This window comes from Miscanthus floridulus, chromosome 15, assembly GCF_019320115.1.
Source record: "Miscanthus floridulus cultivar M001 chromosome 15, ASM1932011v1, whole genome shotgun sequence".
Classification (NCBI taxonomy): domain Eukaryota; kingdom Viridiplantae; phylum Streptophyta; class Magnoliopsida; order Poales; family Poaceae; genus Miscanthus; species Miscanthus floridulus.
Window position 1 is genome coordinate 18,664,557 of NC_089594.1, and position 13,233 is coordinate 18,677,789.

The following is a 13,233-nucleotide window of genomic DNA, read 5'->3' on the forward strand; positions in this document are numbered from 1 at the left end:
TAGAAACACATGGGTGAATGAGGGCGGCGGTGCTTCGCGACGTATATATACATGCATATGAATACAAATGACATATATATACGTGTCGGCGCGGTGGCCGGTGTGCTGACGACGACGACGTGAGGCGGGCCAGCATGCTGACGACAACGACGTGAGGTGGACCGGGGCGGTGTCGGTGCGGTGGAGGGCGTCGTCGGCGCAGAGCGGCCCGAACCGGGGCTGTGGTCAATGCGCTGGAGGGTGTGGCCCATGCGTCGGGCCGGGGCTATGATCAAAACGAGTATATTATATATGATGCATGCATGTCCACATGTTTTTTTTTCTTTTTGCAAAACACAGTACAAACGTCAATATATAGCATTGCAAACCGGCAAAAAAATAAAAAAAATTGCGAAACTCCATAGCTAAGATAGAAAAGACCTCAGTTGAATATGTTTAGTTGCCTGGGCCCCCGTAAGCCAAATCGGCCTGTTTGCCGGGTCTAGAAGAACGTGGGAGCAAGTCGTTTTCTAGGGGCCAGGCTCGTTGCTCGATTCCCGTCACCTCCAGCGCTCGACTTTGCTTGCCTCCGCTCGTCCCCGGTGGCCCTCCCTGCAATCCCTTCTTCCGCATCCTCCGTCCACACCACCGGCCACCGGAGTAGACCAAGCCCTCGCTCGCCTCGTGCTCCCTCTACTCTCTCCTCCGCTCTGGGCCGCTACGACAGAGCGTGCCGTGCCGTGGACGTGGTCGAAGCAAGAGAGTTCGCTGGCGCTCGCCCACACCACGCTCAGCGCCACAGCCACCCTCCTCCACCTCCCTGCGTCAGCGGCGTCTCCGGACTTGTCGCTGCACATCAGCCTGCCGAGCAGCGCGGCGGGTTCCAAGCCACGTCACCGCGCCATCATCCTCACCACGGCTGGCCATGCGACCCCGCCATGCCCATACTATGACTGGCCGCTGAATGGCGAAACCCTAGGCACTAGGAGAGAGAAAGCCAAGGGAACTCACCTCGGGCGGGCGCGGTGGAGGGCCGCACGGGCGCGCGCGCGGTGGAGGGCCGCACAAGGTCGTCGGCACGAGGTCGTCGGCGGTGGAGGGCCGCACGGGCGTAGGCGCACGCGGTGGAGGGCCGCACGAGGCGAGGCGCGGGCTCCGGTGTCACGGCGGCGGGCTGATGCACAGGCGAAGACGAATCGGTGGCGGCACGAGAAAGAAGAGAAAGGACGGCTATTCGATGAGGAAGAAGGGGAGGGGATCGATCTGCGCCAGGCACTGGCGCTTATATACTAGGGAGATTTACTCCCGGTGCGTGTTACCAACCGAAAGTAAAGGTCCCTTTACTCCCGGTGCGTGTTACCAACCGGGATTAAAGGTATACCTTTACTCCCGGTTGGTAACACGCACCAGGAGTAAAGGGTTTTTTTTGGCGTGCCACGAAACTGTAGCCCACCTTTACTCCTGGGTGGGCTTCCCACCCGAGAGTAAAGGTGGGCTGCAGTTTCGTTTCCCGCCTGTTTTGAGCAAATTTTTTTAATAGAAATATGGATTTTCTTGTTAAATACATAGTAAATTAAATAAAAGGCATAAAATTATTTTGTTAAAAATATGGATTTTCTTTTTCTTTATTGCACATAGGAAAAATCTATAACCTAACTTTTTTTATTTTTTGTTATAATTATAAAACATAATGTAACTAATATTTATTATTTCGTTAATGCAAAAATGTAGTGTTTAATTAAAATTATTAAAACTATTGGTTTTGGACAGGAAATTTGTTTTCACATCATTTTAACGTTAATATTTTAATTTTTCATCACTCAATATCCTAATTTAACTTTTCGAGGGAGAAATCCCACCAAATCAAACATTGATTTAATTTGAAACACGACATAATAAACATCTGAATTCACAATTATTACATAATATCTCAAACACACACTACATTAAATCACTATATCATCAAGTGGGCACATCAGTGAACTTCTTCTTTATGTATGTCCCTTGGTTATGATTGCGTCGTAACCATGGAGTGTCCTGATCATTTACCAAGATGCTAGGGTCTTTGTTCACTTTGAAGGGCGGAATTTGGTCATCCTTTTCATAATCTTCTGACATGTCCGACTTGTCCTCAATTCCCATGATGACTCTTTTCCCTGAAAGAACTATGTGGCGCTTTGGCTCTTTGGTTGAGTCATTATCGTTTTTCCCTCTTTTTGGTTTGGTAGACATATCATTGACATAGAACACCTGATTCACATCCTTGGCAAGGACGAATGGTTCGTCTTTGTACCCAATATTACTAAGGTCTACTGTTGTCATTCCATACTCGTTGTCTACTGTTACCCCGCCTCCGGTCACCTTGACCCATTGGCACTTGAACAATGGGATCTTCAAAGTAGGTGCATATTCTAGTTCCCATATTTCATCTATGCGGCCATAATATGTCTGCTTATTCCCATTCGGGTCTGTGGCATCTATGCAGACACCACTGTTTTGGTTGGTACTTCTTTTTATCTTGGGCTACTGTGTAGAATATGTTCCCATTTATCTCGTACCCTTTGTATGTGACGATATGCCATGATGGTTGCATAGCCAATAAATACAGTTGCTCAAGGATGCTCTCATCACCTTGACATTTTTTTCGCAACCAACCGCCAAAAGTTTCCATGTGCTTACACGTAATCCAAGCTTTAGTCTTCCCTGGAAACTCAGATCGTAAGAGATCCTTGTGTGTCTCAATATACGGATCTACCAAAGAGGAGTTCTGTAGAACTGTGTAGTGCGCTTTATTGAAATAATCATCCTCCGTACCAATATATGTTTTCCTCCCTAGTGTCCCCTTTCCGCTTAGTCTCCCCTCATGTCTCGATTCAGGAACACCAATCGAGTCAAGGTCGGGAATAAAGTCAACACAGAACTCAATGACCTCTTCTGTTCCATAGCCCTTGGCGATGCTTCCTTCTGGGCGAGCACGGTTGTGAACATATTTCTTTAGGACTCCCATGAATCTCTCTAAGGGGAACATGTTGTGTAGGAACACAGGACCGAGAATGAAAATCTCCTTGACTAGGTGAACTAGGAGGTGTGTCATGATATCAAAGAAGGAAGGAGGGAACACCAACTCAAAGCTAACGAGACATTGAACCACATCATTCTATAGTTTAGCTAGATCAGTTGGATCAATTGCCTTATGAGAAATTGCATTAAGGAATGCACATAGCTTCACGGTGGCTAGACGTACATTTGGAGGTAGAATTCCTCTTAATGCAACTGGAAGTAATTGCGTCATGAGAACGTGACAGTCTTGGGACTTTAAGTTACAGAATTTCTTCTCTGGCACATTTATAATACCCTTTATATTCGAGGAGAATCCAGATGGTACCTTGATGTTGTTTAAGCATTCAAACATGATTTCCTTCTCTTTGCTTAGAGTGTAGCTAGCAGGACGTAAGTAATGGCGTCCATCATCTGTCTTCTCTGGATGCAGGTTGTCTCTTTCTCTCAAACAACGCAGGTCCTGTCGTGCTTCAAATGTGTCCTTAGGCTTTCCATACACACCCATGAAGCCTAGCAGGTTCACACAAAGATTCTTCATCAGGTGCATCACGTCAATCGAGTTGCGGACCTCTAGGACTTGCCAATAGGGTAGCTCCCAAAATACGGACTTCTTCTTCCACATGGGTGCGTGACCGTTAGCGTCGTTCGGAACAGGTTGGCTGCCATGTCCTTTTCCAAAGACAACTTTCACATCATTGACCATATCGAGTACATCCTCACCGGTTCGGCTGCGAGGCTTGGTCAGGTGGTCTGCCTTCCCTTTAAAATGCTTGCCTTTCTTTCTTACGGGGTGATTTGCAGGAAGAAATTGACGATGGCCAAGGTACACGACCTTTCGACATTTTTTCAAGAATACACCTCTAATATCACCGAAGTAGTGTGTGCATGCATTATATCTCTTGTTTGACTGTCCTAAAAGATTACTTAGAGCAGGCCAATCATTGATTGTTACGAACAACAATGCTCGCAGATCAAAGTGTTCCTGTTTGTACTCATCCCACACACGTACACCTTCTTTATTCCACAAAATGAGAAGTTCATCAATAAGTGGTCTCAGGTACACATCAATGTCATTGCCAGGTTGCTTCGGGCCTTGGATGAGCACATGCATCATAATGAACTTCCGCTTCATGCATAACCAAGGAGGAAGGTTGTAGATACTTAGAGTAACAGGCCAAGTGCTATGACTACTGTTCTGCTCTCTAAAAGGATTGATACCATCTGTACTTAAAGCAAACCTTAAGTTTCTTGCGTCATTTGCAAACTCCGGGAATTCTCTGTCGATTGCTCTCCACTGGGACCCATCAGCAGGGTGTCTCAACATATTGTCTACCTTACGGTCTTCTTTGTGCCATCGCAACAATTTTGCATGTTTTTTGTTTCTGAACAGACATTTCAAGCATGGTATTATAGGAGCATACCACATAACCTTGGCAGGGATTTTCTTCCGCGGACGTTCGCCCTCAACATCACCAGGGTCATCTCGCCTGATCTTATACCACGATGCATGACATACCGGGCATGCATCCAATTTCTCATACTCTTTGCCACGGTAGAGGATTCAGTCATTAGGACATGCATGTATCTTCTCGATTTCTAGCCCCATAGGACAGACAACTTGTTTTGCTTCGTAGGTAGTGGCGGGCAATTCATTGTCCTTCGGAAGCATCTTCTGTTGGATTTTTAGTAACTCTCCAAATCCCTTGTCAGATACACCATTCTTTGCCTTCCATTGCAGCAATTCTAGTGTGGTTCCCAACTTTTTCTGCCCTGCATCACAAGTTGGGTACAACAATTTCTTGTGATCTTCTAGCATCCGCTCGAACTTCATCTTCTCCTTTTCATTTTCACATTCTCTTTGTGCATCATGAATGACCTGACAAAGATCATCAGCAGACTCATCTTCTGTGGCTACCTCTTCTTTAGCTTCTCCCATTGTAGTATCATTGAAGCACGCACCATCGGGAATAATATCATTGTCGTCCCATTGTTCTTCTTCACCTTCTTCCATTACAATGCCGGTTTCTCCGTGCTTTGTCCAACAAATATAGTTTGGCATGAAACCCGACTTGAACAAGTGTGAATGAAGAGTCCTTGAGCAAGGATATTCCACCGTATTCTTACATACGGCACATGGGCAGCACATGAAACCATCACGTTTGTTTGCCTCGGCCGCACGTAACAAAGAATGCACGCCGTCCATGAACCCTTGGGAGCGACGATCAGCATTGTACATCCAATGCTGACTCATCTGCATTACATGACATAAATACCATATTAAAACCTAGAATATAATTAGTTAATTATACAACATGCATACCACCACAAAAGCTATAAATTTAAGAAATCATCGCTACAATGTAGACAATCCCAACTACCACTAAAAATACTGAAGCTAAAATGCACTTCAGCAGCACAAGGATTTCGTGACCAATCCCAACTAAAACAGACAGATCCCCCGTTTGTTCAACATCTTTGGGCTTCTTCGGCTGGATCATTGCCTCATTAGCCGCCATATCTGCCTGTTGTGCAAGATATTTTTGCACGAGTTCAACATACTCTTCCTCCCAGCAGAAGCCTGAACATCCAGTGCCATCCCACTGAAATTAAAACAGAAAATTAGAACTTTAATCACAACCATCATGAAAATAGGTATAAACTAACCATAGTCATTATATATGATAAAATAACTCACATTGCGATCCGGACACTTGTAGAAAATGCGACCCTTGTTGGGATCCTCCTTCTTCACTCGGTACTCCATCACAATCTTCGTCTCATCACAACACTTGTCGCATGCAATGAGTGGGAGGCCCGGCCTAAGTCGCTTTGGAAACCCATGAGAGGCCGAGGACCCGGAAGCAGTTGCCATCTACTCTCTATACTCATTTTTTTAATACACTATAAATTTCTCATTTTATAAACAAATAAAATTAAAAAAACTCTAAAATTCTCTATATCTCTAAACAATGAAGTGTGCTATGCATGCTACAAATGAACAGTGAATACTAGTTTTTAATAGCTACTTTAACCTTCATTCATGTAAATATGCAAGCTTGAAGTTTAAAGGTTTCCAGAGCGTTTAACACTACTCTGCTTGCCGAGAATGTTGCTAGTGTTGTGTCATTGGCATTTTTCATGGCCGTGGCCATGGTCATTGTGTTCTCGTCTTTTACTGTGGCAGGTAAGTAATTCACATGATATTTCCGCAAATTAACAGAAGAGTGGGAGTGTACACACATAACAATCGATTATCGTTTATATTTATATATATACTACGTTTGGGTACGGTGATTGATAGACTTCTGCGACGATATCGGGACGTGTGAATAAATAACCATCCGTACTAGTTGACCTTGCTTACGTGATCATCTCGGCGAGCATTTCTCCACCGGATGACACCGTACTTGGCCACGGAAGAGCTCCGATTCTACAAGGAAGGGAACACGGTCTTCCACGACCGTTGCCACTCTCCCTTGTAGAATCAAAGCTCCTCCTTGACGTCCGTTACCGCTTGGCAGAGAACATGCTCACCGAAATGAACACGGTCCGCAAGTTCAACTAGCTACTTTAACCTTCGTTCATGTAAATATGCAAGCTTGAAGTGATTTTGAGCTCAAATTGCTTACAAATGAAAAAAACCACAATAAAGAACCATATATATATAGTGAACAAAATGAGATAAGACAATGGTGAAAAATGAGAGTATGAGATTGGTAACCTTTACAACTGAAGAATCGACGGAGGAATCGAAGAAATCGACGGAGGAATCGAAGAATGGATGGAGGAACAATGGAGGGAGGAAGCAAGAACACTAGTGCAATGAGCTTCAAAATGTGCTGAGCTCGGGCTCGGGGAGGAAGAAGGAGACGGTCGGGATATAAAGGGGGGAGCTTTAGTCCCGGTTGGTCGCTCCAACCGGGACTAAAGGTCCCTCCCAATGGCTACTGCGCCAGACAAAGGTGGCAGAGACCTTTAGTCTCGGTTGGAGCCACCAACCGGGAGTAAAAGTCTACCTTTAGTCCCGGTTGGTGGCTCCAACCGGGACTAAAGGTCCTTGCCACCTCTGTCTGGCGCAGTAGCCGTTGGGAGGGACCTTTAGTCCCGGTTGGAGCCACCAACCGGGACTAAAGGTATCTCTAGTCCCGGGCGCAAAAAATGCCGGGACTAGAGCCTATTTTGGCCGAGGATCAAAGGTCTGTTCTTTACTAGTGGTGTTAGGCTATTAGTCAAGTTGTAAGAGTCAAGCTATATAATAGTGGTATCTTATTTATCTATAAGAAACTTTTTTATTATTAATTCTATCCATATCCCACCTTCTCTTTCCTAATCCTCCTCATATTCACTTAATGTATGGCCCACCATCTGTAAATGTTTTCGTGCCCAGCTTGGTACTTGCATAAGAGCCAAACTCTCCTCTCTCTCTCTCTCCTCTCTTTCCTCCTCCACATCAATATTTGCTTGGCTATAAGACAATTATTATTATACTTGCTTTAAGGAACGTGGAACCAATTCGATGGCTAAGTGGAAAAAAATAAATGAAAAAAATTGCCGCCCCACAACATAGGCAGGAATAGGCGGTCACAAAGCCAGAGATAGTAAAGTCACCGGGAAACGTGTGAGCTGAACTCGTCGCCAGCAACACTTTTTACTGTCCTCTCTCCTTCACGTTATTAAATACTCCATTTGTCCAGAAAAAATATAATTAATAGATTTGTGCAAGTCAAAGTAATTCAAGTTTGTCCAAATTTATAGTAAATAGTATTAGCATTTATGACTCCAAATAAATTTATTATAAAAATATATTCTATAACTAATCTTATGGTACTTATTTTGTATCATCAATGTTAGTACATTTTTATATAAATTTAGTCAAAGTTCAAACTTTTTAACTCCTCGAAAAATGAGAATTACATTTCTTGTGGACGCACTAGGGTGTGATTAGTTTGCTGTGTCTGGGCTAGCCAGGTTGATGGGATACAGAGCACCAATGTGACAATATATTTTTAGATAAATATTTAACCAATGGCTTAAAGTACTATTCGCTGATTTGTTGTGAGAGAAAAACACTGTTCGTTCGCTGAAATAGTACGGCTCATAAGACAAGCGAACAGGGCCATAGTGAGAATGGCTCGGATTTTTTTTTGGCTGCGTTGCTGGCCGGAAAGAACGTTCAGATCGGAAGAGATTAATAAAGGGATGGACCTATGTTGTCTCAAACATGAGCCGATATTTGGTTGGGTGGGAATTTTCCTTGCCCTAGGAGCGCCAAAATGCAAAAGGATCTTAATTCCCATTTGTGAAAATAAAATCAGGGGACCCAATCTAAGTTAAGGCCATGTTTGTTTCAGCTTTCCCTGTATGGTTAGCCATGATGTGATTTGCCATATTTCTTTGTGTATTTCACTGCATATGAACATTGAAATTCACTTGAACCTTGTTTCCTCAAAAAAAAAATCACCTGAACCTTCATAGACCATAATCAGGAGTTAACTAAAAACTTATTATATTGGTGCATATGTATATCAGTACTGTGTGTAGTTGCGCATGTATGTGATCAGTTGGAACTAATGGGGTAATTTTCCTACTTCGTTTTAGAATGCAGCCCAGTATGAGAAATGGACATAAAATTTTGCCATACAGATCATGTTCATATTTTGTTTATTGATGTGTATAGTGGTTATATATATATATATATATATATATATATATATATATATATATATATATATATATATATATATATATATATATGTATGTATGTGATAGATATGTACCTGTAGCTACCGTCAATGAATCTGGTGTGTCCAAATCTGCATGTGTAATATATTTGTTTCCTACTAATATTTGGTTTCCTAGCCTTTGGCACTGAGGTTATTCTTCTTTTGTTTTGTTTTTGTAATTCCCCATCAGAGACGCGGATAGCTAAAATGCGTCCCTGGTAAGACCCTCCTGAGACATGTTTTAGCTATCCGCGCGCGTCTCTGATGACCCTTCTTCAAAGGCACATTTTGTTTAAGACGTGTCTCTCATGGGAGTCATCAGAGACGCGTAATACACCTCTGTGAGATCTTGATGTCACAGACGCCAATTCTCTAGGGCATTTTTACACGTGTATTGTGACATTAGGGGCGCCAGCAAAAGTTATTCAAGTAGGAACTGTCACATCAATGTCCATACATGATAATTAATGTTATATGAAGCACACATCACAATTTGTTAATTATCTATAAAAGGCTACATAAGCTGCTACATATACAGCTTGTACGTAAGTGACAAATAAATAGTATATATTCCTTGCCTCAAGATCTACAAAGCTAGGTTCCATATTTGATACTGTATGTTTTAAACTGATATATATATATATATATATATATATATATATATATATATATATATATATATATATATCAGTTTAAAACATACAGTATCAAATATGGAACCTAGCTTTGTAGATCTTGAGGCAAGGAACTCAGCTAGCAGTGCAAACTTATTTAAATACGAACACCTGAGGAGTGAGTAATGGTCATTTATTTAGAGAAAAAAAATGTAACCATTTTCCCACTGACACCAGAAAGGACACGTGGTAGAAAACTGTTAACTGTAGACGGTTGGAGCATGATGGGCTGTCGTCGGTGGGTCGCCCGCTCGCTTCTCGTATAGGACCCATCAATCAGTGATGCAAGCTCGCGTAACTGCCCTCCGATGGGCTCCCCGAGTGGCCGATAGCGTTAGAGTGGGGTGTCGGAGGACCGGTTACTGGGGGACGATTTCCCGGGTGACGATCTGCGTTAAGAAAAGATGGCGCAACAATCTTCTTAATTAAACTACTCATATATAATACTGTACATTCCTTTTTTCTGTGGATGTGCTATAAGCAAGTTAAAAATATTCTTTTTCTAACTATATATATAGTTTCTTATTAAATACCTCTTGTTTCCTTAATGTACGTTACAATTTATATGACTTAGTATATATATCTTGTTAATCCGCCACGTACTATACATGGATTAAGAGACAGTCCTTCGAGTTTAATAAAGATATATAGCAGCAGACACAGTTGTCATCGTTGAAATAAACATATACTCGTCTAGTCTAACTCATTATTAGTTTAATTTAATGCTTTAAGGTTTGCCATTGAAAGAATTATATAATTATGAAATTTCCATGGGGGCTACCTAGTAACTCCTATAGGTAGCCAAAGAATGAAGTCGATGAGGGCCGGGCTTTTCATTTACTATAATGAAAATATTTTCCTACAAAAATGCAGCAACGAACTAATGCAAATAGTTATACCCACCCGCACCATGTATGCATGGGTAATGGATGTTGCCCTGATTTGGGTGGCCGTGGACACTTACTATGGCCGCTGCTTCCGGTGCTTCCTGCGTCACAGTGGGGTGTCGGTGGGGGACGATCTGCGTTAACAAAAGATGGCGCAACAATCTTCTTAATTAAACTACTCATATATAATACTATACATTCATTTTTTCTATGGATGTGCTATAAGCAAGTTAAAAATATTCCTTTTCTAACAATATATATAGTTTCTTATTAAATACCTCATGTTTCTTTAATGTACGTTACAATTTATATGACTTAGTATATTTTGTTAATCTGCCGTGTACTATACATGGATTAAGAGACAGTCCTTCGAGATTAATAAAGATATATAGCAGCAGACACAGTTGTCATCGTTGAAATAAACATATAATCGTCTAGTCTAACTCATTATTAGTTTAATTTAATGCTTTAAGGTTTGCCATTGAAAGAATTATATAATTATGAAATTTCCATGGGGGCTACCTAGTAACTCCTATAGGTAGCCAAAGAATGAAGTCGATGAGGGCCGGGCTTTTGATTTACTATAATGAAAATATTTTCCTACAAAAATGCAGCAACGAACTAATGCAAATAGTTATACCCACCCACACCATGTATGCATGGGTGATGGATGTTGCCCTGATTTGGGTGGCCGTGGACACTTACTATGGCCGCTGCTTCCAGTGCTTCCTGCGTCACAATGGGGTGTCGGAGGACTGGTTGCTGGGGGACGATCTGCGTTAACAAAAGATGGCGCAACAATCTTCTTAATTAAACTACTCATATATAATACTATACATTCATTTTTTCTATGGATGTGCTATAAGCAAGTTAAAATATTCCTTTTCTAACAATATATATAGTTTCTTATTAAATACCTCATGTTTCCTTAATGTACGTTACAATTTATATGACTTAGTATATTTTGTTAATCCGCCGTGTATTATACATGGATTAAGAGACAGTCCTTCGAGATTAATAAAGATATATAGCAGCAGACACAGTTGTCATCGTTGAAATAAACATATAATCGTCTAGTCTAACTCATTATTAGTTTAATTTAATGCTTTAAGGTTTGCCATTGAAAGAATTATATAATTATGAAATTTCCATGGGGGCTACCTAGTAACTCCTATAGGTACCCAAAGAATGAAGTCGATGAGGGCCGGGCTTTTGATTTACTATAATGAAAATATTTTCCTACAAAAATGCAGCAACGAACTAATGCAAATAGTTATACCCACCCACACCATGTATGCATGGGTAATGGATGTTGCCCTGATTTGGGTGGCCGTGGACACTTACTATGGCCGCTGCTTCCGGTGTTTCCTGCGTCACAGTGGGGTGTCGGAGGACCGGTTGCCGCGGGACGATCTGCGTTAACAAAAGATGGCACACCAATCTTCTTAATGAAACTACTCATATATAATACTATACATTCCTTTTTTCTGTGGATGTGCTATAAGCAAGTTAAAAATATTCCTTTTCTAACTATATATATAGTTTATTATTAAATACCTCTTGTTTCCTTAATGTATGTTACAATTTATATGACTTAGTATATTTTGTTAATCCTCCACGTACTATACATGGTTTAAGAGACAGTCCTTCGAGCTTAATAAAGATATATAGCAGCAGACACAGTTGTCATCGTTGAAATAAACATATAATCGTCTAGTATAATTCATTATTAGTTTAATTTAATGATTTAAGGTTTGCCATTGAAAGAATTATATAATTATGAAATTTCCATGGGGGCTACCTAGTAACTCATATAGGTATAGCCACAGAATGAAGTCGATGAGGGCTGGGCTTTTGATTTACTATAATGAAAATATTTTCCTACAAAAATGCAGCAACGAACTAATGCAAATAGTTATACCCGCACCCGCACCATGTGTGCATGGGTAATGGATGTTGCCCTGATTTGGGTGGCCGTGGACACTTACTATGGCCGCTGCTTCCGCTGCTTCCGGTGCTTCCTGATTCGCCTTCGGTAGCCGTTGCCAGCAGGAAAACGAGGCTGCCGCCGCTGCCGTCGTCGCTGCAAACCACAAGAAGCAGCAGCAAAACTACACCAAGGACAACGGGCGACCTCGTCCAAGCATGGTAGTTGCTGCTGGTCGACATGTTGTATGCCTCCAAGAGCTATATTTCGATCGAGAAAAATACTAGTAGTACCACAGATGAGCGCACGATTTGCTAGCAGCATGGCTCCGCGCCCTTAAATTAGCAATGCCTCCACTCATGCAGACGAGAGTGGACGACTTTGACTGCGCTTTTTTGTGTGCCCGATAATATGCTTATGGATGGAAATGGGTCGGGTCGATCCGACCCATAAAAATAAGGCCAAACTGAAGGTTTCCCTCCCACCCATATCCTGAAACCCTAGCCTCTCACCGCCGCCCTCAACTTGCCGTGAACAGACACCGACGCACGCCGATGTTAATTGCTTCGTCCAACCATACGTACGTTGACGCATGTTCGTGTACATGTTGGAACTCGACAGTAACACATGCGCGCGTGCCGTATAAAGATTGTGTGTGATATGTTGGTCCCTTCGCCAGCCATCAATAGCATCGTATGCATGGTTTCACCGGGTCATCTACGGGTCAACAGCTCGTCGGCCGGATATCACCGGAAAAGTGGAACAAGTCGAGAACGGTTGGGAGAATGGCACTCGAGCACTGATAGCGCTTGTGCAACATGCACCTCTTTCGTTCTAGCTCTTGCATCATCAAATCAGATTCAGATATGACCAAAATAATGAATATCGATATAGAAAATACAGCCAACAATTAAAGATTCAGGAAAATAAATCCATGTGGCAAGTACATAGGAGTAATCTACAAGCCATCGCACGAAACAAAT

At 42.2% G+C, this 13,233-nt stretch overlaps 1 protein-coding gene across 2 annotated transcripts; it reads right to left on the reverse strand.

The window, feature by feature from the left end:
* Window positions 1-9,501: 9,501 nt before the first annotated feature.
* Window positions 9,502-12,796, reverse strand: LOC136508983 (uncharacterized). Of its 2 annotated transcripts, none has more exons than XM_066503761.1 (5): window positions 12,312-12,796; window positions 11,668-11,736; window positions 11,029-11,097; window positions 10,340-10,457; window positions 9,502-9,825 (listed from the first exon to the last, which is right to left on the reverse strand). In XM_066503761.1, exons 1-5 carry the CDS (start codon window positions 12,490-12,492, stop codon window positions 9,771-9,773), a joined length of 492 nt encoding a protein of 163 aa, XP_066359858.1. In that variant the 5' UTR covers window positions 12,493-12,796; the 3' UTR covers window positions 9,502-9,770. The 2 variants fall into 2 exon arrangements, with proteins under 2 accessions (XP_066359858.1, XP_066359859.1); XM_066503762.1 differs by having other exon boundaries at window positions 10,401-10,457; window positions 12,312-12,781.
* Window positions 12,797-13,233: the final 437 nt, after the last annotated feature.

Bases quoted from the DNA above. Each gene is read 5' to 3' on its own strand.
- LOC136508983 (XM_066503761.1), bottom strand. From the start codon at position 12,492: ATGTCGACCAGCAGCAACTACCATGCTTGGACGAGGTCGCCCGTTGTC. The intron at 11,098-11,667 runs GTAAGTGTCCAC...TTGTTAACGCAG, and splicing joins CACCGGAAGCAGCGGCCATA to ATCGTCCCCCAGCAACCAGT. The intron at 9,826-10,339 runs GTGGGTATAACT...TTCTTAACGCAG, and splicing joins CCCATGCATACATGGTGCGG to ATCGTCACCCGGGAAATCGT.